At 34.8% G+C, this 12,666-nt stretch overlaps 1 protein-coding gene across 2 annotated transcripts; it reads right to left on the bottom strand.

The window, feature by feature from the left end:
* Positions 1-245: 245 nt before the first annotated feature.
* On the bottom strand, positions 246-4,699 carry LOC113277307 (E3 SUMO-protein ligase SIZ1-like). 2 transcript variants are annotated; one of them, XM_026526432.1, is made up of 10 exons: positions 4,568-4,696; positions 4,421-4,471; positions 3,848-3,945; positions 3,468-3,765; positions 3,323-3,381; positions 3,106-3,225; positions 2,618-2,740; positions 2,381-2,485; positions 1,814-2,268; positions 247-694 (listed from the first exon to the last, which is right to left on the bottom strand). In XM_026526432.1, the coding sequence occupies exons 3-9, from the start codon at positions 3,935-3,937 to the stop codon at positions 2,137-2,139; spliced, it is 927 nt and encodes a 308-aa protein (XP_026382217.1). In that variant the 5' UTR covers positions 3,938-3,945; positions 4,421-4,471; positions 4,568-4,696; the 3' UTR covers positions 247-694; positions 1,814-2,136. The 2 variants fall into 2 exon arrangements, with proteins under 2 accessions (XP_026382219.1, XP_026382217.1); XM_026526434.1 differs by lacking the exon at positions 4,421-4,471 and having other exon boundaries at positions 246-694; positions 4,568-4,699.
* Between the last annotated feature and the right edge of the window lie 7,967 nt (positions 4,700-12,666).

Genomic DNA, 12,666 nt, shown 5'->3' with positions numbered 1-12,666 from the left:
ATCTGTAAGTCTCTAAGTTTGGATTTTCCAAGCTTTGGAAACTTGGAGGCATTGCAAGAATCACGTCAATCACTTGGGAAGATTAGCAGAGATGCAGCTGTATGTTAGGCCGTTGGTATACGTCTAATTTAAGTTCTATTCGAATTTAGAGCTCTGTCTCTCTTCAGTTACGTGTCTCACTGATAAAGTTCAGTTTTGAAAACCAAAATACTAAATAAGTTGTTTGAATAGATAAAAAATAATAATAATCAAGGAGCATCGTTGGGCCATTGGACAAACATTTTCACTTCAGAGCAGCCAGTCATGAAAGCCGGAAATACTAAGCTATATTTAGCTTTAGGTTGCAAAAAAATCCTAGTATAAAACCAAAAGTTCACTGTCTTTCGCCTTCATCTCATTTGTTTTGGTTGTGCTCCTGTGAAAATTGAAATATTTCAAACTTTTTACCATAAGTGCACCCTTAGTGGTACCATCAATTCAAAGGAACAGGCTTTCCAAAAGTAAAGTAATACGATGAAAATTTCTATGTTAACTGTTGGGATAGTCTTAGACTCTTGGGTCATTTAAGAGAAGATACAAAATAAATGTACCACAAGGCATGCATTAGGTGCAAGCAGAAACATATCAAACAAATGATATGGGAACTGATGTTTGGTTCAGACTTGTGATATTCAATCTTCGTGTCACCAAGGAGCTGCAAAATATAAGACAGGACCTTAATCAGATTTTACAACAAATATAGGGAACTGGTGATAAATGGCCACAGAAACTAACAAAGAACAAGCCAAATAAGCATAAGACAATGTAGCTGGCAACACGAACACAGCATATGAATTCATGTGGTCAAGCAAACAAACTGTTTGCTAGCTCATGTGCCCTACAAGAAAGAGCCTCCTCTAGTTAAAAATTGAGTCATGACCCAAAAGCATTAGCCCTGTTTCAATCACGCAAGAACAAAAACTCCCCGTAAACAAGGATATGCGTCTGAGAAAATTTGTGATTCGCTAATTCATGTGGTTCTACCATACTGAGTCACATTCAGGCTAATCCTATGAACAAAGCTGGGAAAGATTACAACACAAACCCCAAAGAGAAAAAAATTAAATGACATAATATCCTTCTTTTATACAGTTACAAATAGCATATTTCGGATATCATATCATTTGGTCATTGACTTACCTAGATATATTCACAAAGCATGTACGACATTAAACAGGGGGTTCCCAATTCAAAAAAAAAAAAGACATTAAACAGACTTTCTGGAGGACAGGGAACATTGGTCAAACCATAATAAGTAGTATCAAAAGTTGCACTTAGCAACATCCACATTTCCCAAAACCCAAGCATACAACACACTACAGTCACATCCTTTCTGATGTCTGTGCCACACCACTAACAGATCATTTAATAAAATTCTCCACAGCTAAAACTCTACACAACAATGACCTACAAAGTAAACACTGTAACTGGGACACTCAACCACCACAAAGACCTTTACTATTTAGCAACAAACAATATTAAGTCATCACAGTTAACTTAGATAGTAATAGCATAAACATCATTATCGACGAACAACCTCATTCCCTTCCAAGATTTTCAAGAATCTACTTCCAGGATACATCAAATAATCATATACCAACGGTAAAGAAAGCACTACACCATTCAGTAGAAAGCCCTCTACCATTCAGTAGAAACATAGCTCAGAGATTACTAGTGTTGCACACTCTAAATTTTAATACTCTACCAAGCAGTAGTACACAGAACGCTAGAAATCGAAAGATTAAAAGTGGAAAGTAAGAGAAGAGAAACTAACCCCTCTTCACTCCGAGTCGGTACCATACTGACTCAATAAGCCCAGGGCCAGGGGATCTGACACAACGACATCAACATTCCCTTCATCTGCCAGGGGATCAGCTGACACAACGACATCAACATTCTCTTCATTTGCCAGGGGATCAGCTGACACAACAACATCAACATTCTCTTCATTTGCCAGGGGATCAGCTGACACAACGACATCAACATTCTCCTCATCTGAAGAGGAAAAGATAGGCACAATTTCAGGTCCTACCACCTCCTCTTGGGCAATGACATAAGCAGACTGAGGTTGACTCCAGTTGGCTCCTCCCTCCACTTTCAAAAAGGCGCGTCAGCTTGGACTTCAATTCCTTCTACATTTTCAGGCAATGCCGAAACAATTGGCATAAGAAATCCATCCAAAACCAGCGCGAAAGAGGGGTACTTCCTGTTGCAAATGGGGCAACACCACTGCATCCAAACAGAAATATAAGAACAAACAAAAAAAAAAAACCCAGCAAAATAAGGACAAAAAAAGATAAGAAAACAAAACAAAAAGCAAACAAACGCAAGCGATGGTTACCTCCTTATGTGATCTAGTGTATTTCAAGAAGCTTATAAGGTCAAACGAGCTCATATGTTGACAACCTCTCAAACGCGCTGGACACTTGACTTTTGACCGGCTCAACTGTATCAGAGACAATAAGATTAACAAACATACTTAGGATCTCTTTGAAAGTTATACCCAAATGTCCCCAATCATCACGGATAGCGATACTACTATCACTTCACGAAACCACATGCGAGGTGTTTAACTTACGGGACACACTAGGTTGAGTTTATAGAGCTGTATCATATCTGCACCAGACCCCCCTTTTGTTAATATCTTAATACAACGATCAACCGCCCCTTCAAAAGATTCAGCAACAATATTTTGCGACACCTAACAAGTCAATTTTTGTTAGAAAATATCAATGATCTTGCGAACAATCAACATTTCCACTAATAGCATATTTGATAATACTTAACAAAGAACTAACATAACATGTGAAAACCTTTCCCTATCAGGATTCTTCAAATTAGATGGTTTGCTCAAAATCTCTAGACAGAACCCAATCCAATTTACTACACAGTAATTATACTTGAAAATCCTTTAAATCTCCTAAAAAGTTCTGTTTGGAAACGACAAACTAATTGCAAAGACATAAGCAGTTATGCTAGCCAAACATCATTGCTACTTTCAACGAGTAAAACTAATAATCAAAAATAACATAAGTAACAGTGTAACACAAATACAATGAATATTACCATTTCTTCTGAGAGCTGTTTCCCGATCCTCACTCCAAAACAGAAATCAGATCCTGATTTAGGATCAGGATCCCCCATCAGCACAACAGAATTGGTTCCTTGCTTTTCAATGTCTAAAATCTGAGGCGAAACTAAATTAGGCGAGATTGTTTCAAACTGAAATGATAATGCAGAATCAAAATTTATTAATTTAATATAATGTGAAGAAGACACTTACAGTGATGCAGTGATCATGAGTGCTGGCGGATAGTGCTGTTTCCATTGCCAAAGGGCTCTCTATAAAACAGAAAGGGTGTATCACAAAAATGAAGTGTGTTCAATAGGAAAGCCCACAATACAGGACACTCCTTTAAAAGACCTACCGTTAACCATAAGGAAGGAGTTTAACGGCCACTGGGTACCAGATTGGTCATCCTCAAATCTCATGCACCACATCTGAATTTGATTCTCTGGTAAAACTACCATTTGCTGTTGAGTTGGTGTCAGCCTAAACTTGCCACGCCCGACAAGTTTTTCATCAGATTCAAACAGCACAGTGGGTGGGACAAGGATGGCTGACGTAACACAAAAGGGATTCAGCATCTCCAGACAACAATATGGGCAATATTTGCGACGATAACATTGCTGGTGCAGCCACAAGGTACATCCTTCTCTCTGACACTGCAAGACGTATCATATAACTTCAACCACGTCTAAAAGTAATATTATTACTATTGGAAGGTTTAAGTGATGAGAATGAAACCTTTAGCTGTTTAACTCTAACAGCTGATGGGCGTCTGCAGATGCAAAGTACATCTCGATGAATCTCCAACTGTTTGTCTTTCTCTAACATTTTTACTACTGCACCACGAAAGAAGTCAAGTTGCTATAGAAGTATAACAAAACTAGGACTGAACAAACTAAGAACCAATAACATAATAACAATATATCTCCTCTAGAGGAACAAATCATAAGAGGCTTTTGTAGCCAGCATATTAATGACCTACACTTAAGATTCAATCCAAGAAAAAAAAAACACATTATAACCACAAATACAACAAAGGATTTAGTTACTACTTTTAATCAATTGTTACTATAAAGATCATTATCAAGAGGAGAAAAAGCAGCATATATAACATCCGGATCATGAACAAACCAGGCTTACTATAAATCAGAAAGGAAAATAACCAAGATCAACGAAGATACAAACATACGCCACCACCTAATCAAACCTAGAATTAAACCTACAATCATCAAAATACACCATCATAATCATCCATCCAAAATTGAACCTAAAATTTCCAAAATAAGCCTAAATTCGTCAATAGAAACTAACCTTAGAATGGGATCGCTCTGGTTATGCTAAATCTTTCACTCACGAACAAGCCTGAGGATGAACTCTCAAGATTAGCTTCATAAGATTCTTTGAAACCTACGATTCCCTAAATATAACCTTACATTCGTCAATTCGATAGATACTAACCTTATAATCAGACCGCGCTAATCTTTCGACCCACGAACAAGCCTGAAGATGAACTTTCGAGATAGGTTTTAAGAGATTGTATGGGTGGAGAATAAGAAATGAGAGAGGAGAAAACCCCAAAATCTGTGATGAGAAAACCCTCTTTAGTGCAGTTTTCAGCGAAAGACGCTTTGGGCGGGATTATGTTTTGTTACATCTGCTGATGTGTTAACATCACGGCCGTCCACTGCTTGATGCGTTACGGTGGGTTTTTGGTGGGGTCCAAGGGGTGCCACGTCAGTGCAGTAGAATTGTTGTAGACAGCGTTAAAATTCACTTTCGCCAACGCTATGGGGTAGGGCTCAAAATGATGTGGGGCTCCCGACCAAAAAGCGTGAAGTGTTTTTCATTTTTAGGAAGCGATGCGTATGTCGAAGCGTGAAGCGTCCCTTCATGGTTGATGTTTGAAGCAGATGTTTTCTTATAAATAAGTTAGTCGTAACTAGTAATTATAAATTTATTAGGAAGATAATATATATAAAAAATTTATATAAGTCTAATTTTTATCTAAAACAAAGCGTGTGTACACCAGTTCAACCTAATCCATACTAGTGGGAGGTGGGTTTTCAATTCCCTCTTAAAAAATTAAAAAAATAAATAAATCAAAATTAGGCGAAAATTTTATAGCTTCATGAAAGATGCGCTTCACATGACCAGTGAAATGTTGAAATTTGAAGCGAAGCGTACGCTCTGAAGTGTGAAGCTTACGTTTCATGAAAGATGCGCTTCACATGACCGCTTCGAAGCGGAATGCTGAAATTTGAAGCAAAGCGTATGCTTTTAAAAACCATGCTCCCGACCCTTGCAGAATGATCGCACAATTCAAAAAAGAAAATACACTAATGGTGGGTTTGTTTGCAGAATTCATTGTTTTCAGTAATTTATAATGAAACCTATATAGGGATTCCAAGATTCTGGTTCTGAGGGCTCATACAATGACAAAAAAACGGGTCACGAAACAGTAAATCCAAAACCACTTATCCCAATAATTAAGTTTAACTAAATTAAGTAAGATTAGTAACAAGATAAATTAATCATTTGACTTACAATTTATATTTGAAATCAAAATCACGTGGATTTTTTTATTTTATTTTTATTTTGAAAACTGGAGTTACGTTTGGGTTTTCCAACCATATACCAAACTAGGTAACTTACGGTTGGGTTTCCCAGCCGTATGCAAAAGTTAGTTAAGCACTTACGGTTAGGAGTTCATATTTTTCCCAAACGTATACAAAACCAGGGCAACTTACGGTTGGGTTTTCCCCGTATACAAAAAATAATAAAGATTTTACGGTTGGGAGTTCATATTTTCCCAACTATAAAAAATTTATACGGTGAGAAAATTTTCTAATTGTATTGAGTTCTTAAACTAATTTTTCAATCTCTAATTTGATCCATCGGATCAAAAACATTAAAAAAGGATTGGGTTTTTGATTCTTACCCAATTAAAATTATTACTGGCTGAGAATCGATCACTAAACGTTGTTGAAGTGAAAAAAAATGGCGATGGAGGAGAAGAAGAGACGAGTGGGTTTATTTTTAGGTTTTTTTTTCCTTTTTTTTTTCCAATCAGGTTTAGTTTAGGTTTTGTTTTTGATTTACTTACATTTAGGTTTGGTAATTTTTTAGATTTTCAATGGATATTTTTGTATTTTTTGATAACAAAATAGGTCTCCCTACATCCACATTTGGGATAGTCGAATTCATAGGAGCCCTCAAAACCAAATCCTTGGAACCCCTATGATAGGTTTCTTTATAATTCCATGGGATTATAAATCTGAGATTCATATAAATTTTTTGCATGTTTGGTAACTCAACTAAAATTCCTAGGATTTATAGAGTTTTTGTATTAAAGTCTTTGTACCGTTTGGCGTTACCCTCAATTCTTAAAATTGCATATATATGGAATTTAGAGTTAAAAAAAAGCAGGTTCATAAATCCCTTGATAAGTTTCTCAGCAAATCTTGGGGGGGGGGGGATTTACTGGAAAATTGAATCTCGCAGGAAACGTGATTCCAAGGATTCAAACAACCATACATACATAGAGAGATGTAATTTTACTAAATCCCCTAGATCCATAAATTCCACCTTTAAAATTCTACATTCAACACTGTAAAACATCCGCAAAATAAAATACCTAAAGGATTTGAAGATCCCTTATTTCCCGACCATGTACTTAAACTCAAAAAGGCATTATGTGGTCTAAAACAAGCTCCAAGAGCTTGGTATGATAAATTAACATCTTTTTTACTTCAAAAGGGATCCTCTAGAGGTGGTGCTGATAAGACTCTCTTTACCAAATGAAATTGAAAGAATGTTATTGCAGCACAAAAATCTCACTGACGAATTCCTAAATCTTATGAGTGGAGAAATCGAGATGAGTAATGTTGGAGAACTATCATACTTTCTACGCTTACAAATTCAACAACAAAACGACAATATTCTTCTATCCTAAGAAAAATATGCTAGAAACTTGGTCGAAAAAAATGATCTAAGGGATGCAACCATATGGCAACTCCAATGCCAACCACTGGAAAACTTCAATTTGATCCTAGTGAGAAGTCTGTCGATCAGAAGTTGTATCGATCGATGATAGGAAGTCTATTGAATTTAACTGCAAATAGACCATATATTGCTTTCAGTGTAGGATGTTGTGTTATATTTCAAGCAAATCCGAAAGAATCACATCTAAACACTATTAAAAAAATCATCAAATAGGTCAGAGGTATCACATACTATGGTATGTCATATTCAATGGACACTAATAATAGTCTTGTTACCTACTCAGATGCTGATTGGGCAAGATGTGTAGAAGATCGAAAAAGTACATCTGGTGATTGTTTTTATTTCTCATATTGGTGTAATTGATGTTGAGTGTCTCATTATGTAGTCTTACTTTCGATGATTTTATTGATTTCGTTAGTGTTTTGTTTTGTTCGATCTTATTTGATTTTACCAATCAATTTGTTTGAGTATATAACTTTTCTGAATTTATTTATGGATCTAGTTTAAATTTGTTGTTCTTGTCATTGATTCAGTACACACGATCTTCATGAGCTTAAACTTTTTGTTTTTATGTCTATGTGAACCAGTATTATCCTGCACTAATTGATTGTAGTACATGAAACACTATACACTAATTAATTTTTTCTTTTAATCACATGTTGATGCAAAATATCATAGTAACATAACTCCTAAAACCCAAATGGCGAAATAATAAATCATATTCATCACTTGTGAATGTTTCGACACACAAGTGATAGATTGTATTAAAGAATATGCTCTTAACTAGAACACCGCTACCACTGTGGGGATGACTGACCGAAGAAAAATGAAACATCACTGCAATTGGACTGTAAAATAAAATTTGTGCCTAAAGTGAAAGTTTCACTTTTCCTGAAACGGATGAAGTACATCGTTTTATTAGTTGTAACAAAAAAATTAATTGATGCATAAACCAAAATATGGTTGCATAATGTGTTATACATCCTTTTTGGTGGTTTTCATAATGGATATACATTCGACTTTCGAAAAATTGTGCCTAAAAGGATAAACACCTCCGAATTTTTCGTAAAAACTATAAATTCGATATTGTTGTTTGTACTCATTGTGTAGATCCATTTAAAATCTTTCCAACGAGATAAAATTTGTAAAATTCCATGGCACGGATTTTTAGATATATTATATTCTAGTTTGCTTGCCAAATATACCCCTGGAAAAATAGTATGTATAGAGTTATGGTAATTGGACTGACAGCGAGGGACAATTTTGTCCAGTGAAAAGTAACCAAAATATTGAACACAACAAACCATTTACAATCTTTTTATCGAAATGCACATTTGCGTTATGCTTCATTTTACAAAAGAAAAAAATAAGTGGTCATAAAAAGGACTCCCACCCTTCGGGCACTTCGGACCCTCCCGTCAGTCGACCCAATTATATGATGACATTATGCATTCTATCTATTAGTTGTTCTAGCTTGAGCCGACACATTTTTTTTTTTTTGATCATCAAACATAGGTATTCCATTCCACAAGAAACGTTTACATGATGGTTTTAAAGGGAAGCAAGTATATCATAACATGGTACAAATACAAAGAAATATACAAAACGTAAATAAATCGCGAAGAGAAAAAGCGATCTACCACGATAGCACCCAAATCTTGTACTTTGATATTGGAGAAGAAATGGTACTCGAAATCATAATTCAACCATTTTGATAAATCTTCTTCTTCGAAAAGAGATGCTCCTACGATAGAGGAGTGATTTGCCCAAAAATTCTTTATGTGCAGCGTCTAACCCGGAAACCTAGATCGATATTTCTGATGATGATAAATTTGATCTACGCCCGTGCTGAATCGCCGATGTATTTTTATCAAGAAAACCAAACACGAACAAATCGTTAGAAAGAAACACTCTAAAAGTGCAGATAAAATCGCCCAAATAGTGAAGATAAAATCGCTCTAATATCCAATATCGCTCTAGATCTGAGCAAAGGAAGAAGAAGAAGTTGATGGGTTTTTTCCCCCTAGTTTTTGAGAAAAGAGAGAGACAAAAAAAAGAGCGTCACAAAAACTTTCAGTTGATTAAACTTGGAGTGTAGGCTTTAATCACCAACAACGTGAGTTCAAATGACAAAATTCAATGTATCCTTATGATCTTAATGTTGCTCATTTTATCAATACTAGTGATGCCACATGTGCGATGCACATGCTTGAACTTTACTCTTTTAACAACACCAAATTTGATAACAATGATATTTTTTTCGTAAAATAAAATTTAATATTCTTATTTGTACTCATTACGTAGGTATTTCAAAGAGATTTTCAAATATGTTAATTTTACAAAAATCAGATGGATGTTTCAAAAGATATCAAATTTTTAAAAAAATTTGATGTATTTTTATAACAATAGCATTTCTGTGAATATGTGAATATATAAGGTTGGATACGTAAGTATTAATTTAATGTACCTTTTTAACCTTCAATACATATGTATAATAGTGGTAGATATTTAAAGTCATATTAGTAATATCAAGGTTATACCAAGTTATTTTGTCCATTTATGACCAACCAAAATACTTCTTTTCTTTATATTAGTATAAGATATGTAAGTATTAATTTAATATACCTTTTTAATCTTCAATACATATGTATAGTAATGGTTGATATTTAAGGTCATATTAGTAATATCAAGGTTACACCAAGTTATTTTGTCCTTTTGTGACCAACAAAAATACCTATTTTCTTAGCATGCCATGTATTTGATAATTTCAAATAGAAACATGAATAAGAATTTAAATTTTGATTTCTAAGAAAATTACACGACAATGTATAAAGCAGAACGCAACGAGTACGATGGAAAGAAAATATGCCAACTAACATGACAACAGTTACTTAAAACCTCGCTAAGGTGGCAATTCAATCAGTCACATTTTGTATGATATATGCATAAATCATACCTTATAAGAAACATGAATAATGTAGTTTTTCCTTCTTTCACCACATGGACTATTGAAAATACGAGGGTACCCAAATATACCTCAATCTAAAACTTTTCCACGTATAAGTCCTTTTCTGAAAGTGATTGTCTATGGACTGAGTCGAGACAATACAACTAGTCGGTTCACACTTGGTGTGATTGTCTACGGATACGAGATCGAGACAATACAACAACAAATTATGTTTACTTGAATAATAGGTTCAGAATTAACCAAACTTTAGGGATTGTCTATCAAGTAAAATAGGAATTAACGTTTGTGTATTTTACTTCTAATTATAATAAAGCAATTATAATTGCGGAAATAGAAAAGTAAAAGAAACAACAAGATTTTGTTAACGAGGAAACCGCAAATGCAGAAAAACCCCGGGACCTAGTCCAGAATTGAATACTCTTAGAATTAAGCCGCTATACAAAATCAAACCAATTTCGTATAGTTGAGACCAAGCAACTAAACCTATAGTTCACCTAGTTCCTTCAGTATCCCTGCGCCTCCAACTTGTAAATAAGTCATGCACTTGGAACAATTCCTTTGGTTCGTATTACAAACAGTAAAGGAACAACAAATTTGTTCAGTAACAACTCTTTTCAAAAAACGTGATATGAGTCTGAGAAAGGCTCTTCCGTTTAACCAATAAACTCCTTTGTCGGGTCCTTATATCAATCTCTCAACAACTACCTAAGTAATTGTTAGACTATGCTATTAATCACAAAGAAGTGTATTGATACCATCTACTCAACTAATCAATCCAATGTATCACAAAGATAAATCGATTATAGTTGGATCTCTTTCCATAAGAAACAAGTATTGTGCACACCAAAGATTATGAACCCAAAAAATTCTTTTTGTCTTCAAATATTCTTTAATCTTCAATCAACACCCGCACACAATCAACTTGAATCTCTTGTGACCAATCACACACAGAATGGAGTCTGTTAACGTTTTATTATCACAAGACGTCTTTAGAACTACAAACATTCTAAAGATCCCCGTCGAAACTTCGATCTAGTTTGAGTAAATCTTATATCAAAAGAGAAGATTCTCAAGCATAAACAAACAAGGTGCAATCAAGATTCAACAACCGTTAGTCAATCAAATCAATCGAAAACTAATTATAAACCTAGTTTCCCACCAACGGTACTAATAGAGCTTCTCAATCCCTAAGAAGTCTTTAAACTGAGAGGTCTTAAGAGATTTCGCCTAATTAGGTTACTTTCCTCTCCGAATAGGCGGCTCCACCAGTAACAACACAACTATTTAGTTTTACTGGATCTGAGGATTACTTTGCTAGAAATGCAAACTTCAATATTTATAGACAAGGATGTTTGGACACCAAGGAATTTTCAAAACCGAATATTCTCAAAGATATGCATTAAACACAAAATCGGTTTTCATAACTCCTGGAAATGCACTGCCCAAATATTGACCGAAATCCCAATAGAAAAATCTATAACAATAAATGCACATTAATAATTATTATTTTCTAAAGATATCCATTTAATTGTTGGAGATTAAATAGCATATAAAAACTAAGAAACCTTAAATAAAAGATTCTCAATTTATTTCGATCCTGGGATTCTCCTTTAGCTATTAAGGAATACCTTTGAACAATTAATGATAAGAGTTACTGCACATGTTCAAAGTATGTCAACATCATTACTTTGCAAGTCCTTTTTCATACTTACAATCTTGGAAATGATTTGCCACACTTCTAAACAAGTTTAGAATTGGTTCGTCTGAATTCCAAGAACTATGTGATTGATTATCCTATCAAACCACCAATCATGGATTTCTGGGTTCTACCAAAACAAGTTCGGTTCTACCTCCATGTGAGTACTGTGCATAGTCATGCTAGTTACCAAAATTCGGTTGACTAGGTACTAGGATCGGTTCCCCACAACTTATGGTAACTACCTGTATTCGGTTGCACATGTCCATAGGATCGGTTCCCCCAAAACTACAAACTTGTTGCACATGTTCATAGGATCGGTTCCCCCATCTACTAAAATCGTGTTGCACCTCTTACAAGGATAGATTCCCTCTTGCAAATTTGTTTCACCTCTTACTAGGATTGGTTCCCCAGTGACTAGATAAAAGTTGTGATTGACAAGGCATCGATCATACCATCTTAAGTGATTACTTAAGATCGGTTTCACTAATAAAAGTCATATCAATACATAAGTCAGGCCTTGTGAATAGTTTTACCAAGATACATAAACAAGTTTATGAGAGGTTATACTAAACACATATATTGGTAATTCAAAACAGATTTGCAATGAATAACAATACCAATAAGCCTAGCGATTTCCCTTTCGATTCACAAAATGAGTTTATGAACTTACATCCTTTAAACGAATGTAAAAAATTGTTTCCTAGGATGAAATCTTCACTCATACCCATACATAATCACAATAGCATCCATATCATCATGTCAATATCTTATATACAAAGTTTAATAGTTAAGCAATAAACCTCGTATTGTATTCCTTAATACTATGTCTAACTAGAGTATCATACACAGCTTCGCAATTATGCTTTCAATATGCACGACTTGAAAGAT

Source organism: Papaver somniferum, chromosome 5 (assembly GCF_003573695.1).
Source record: "Papaver somniferum cultivar HN1 chromosome 5, ASM357369v1, whole genome shotgun sequence".
NCBI lineage: Eukaryota > Viridiplantae > Streptophyta > Magnoliopsida > Ranunculales > Papaveraceae > Papaver > Papaver somniferum.
The sequence above is the reverse complement of the archived record's forward strand: the minus strand, read 5'-3'. Positions and strand labels throughout refer to the sequence as shown.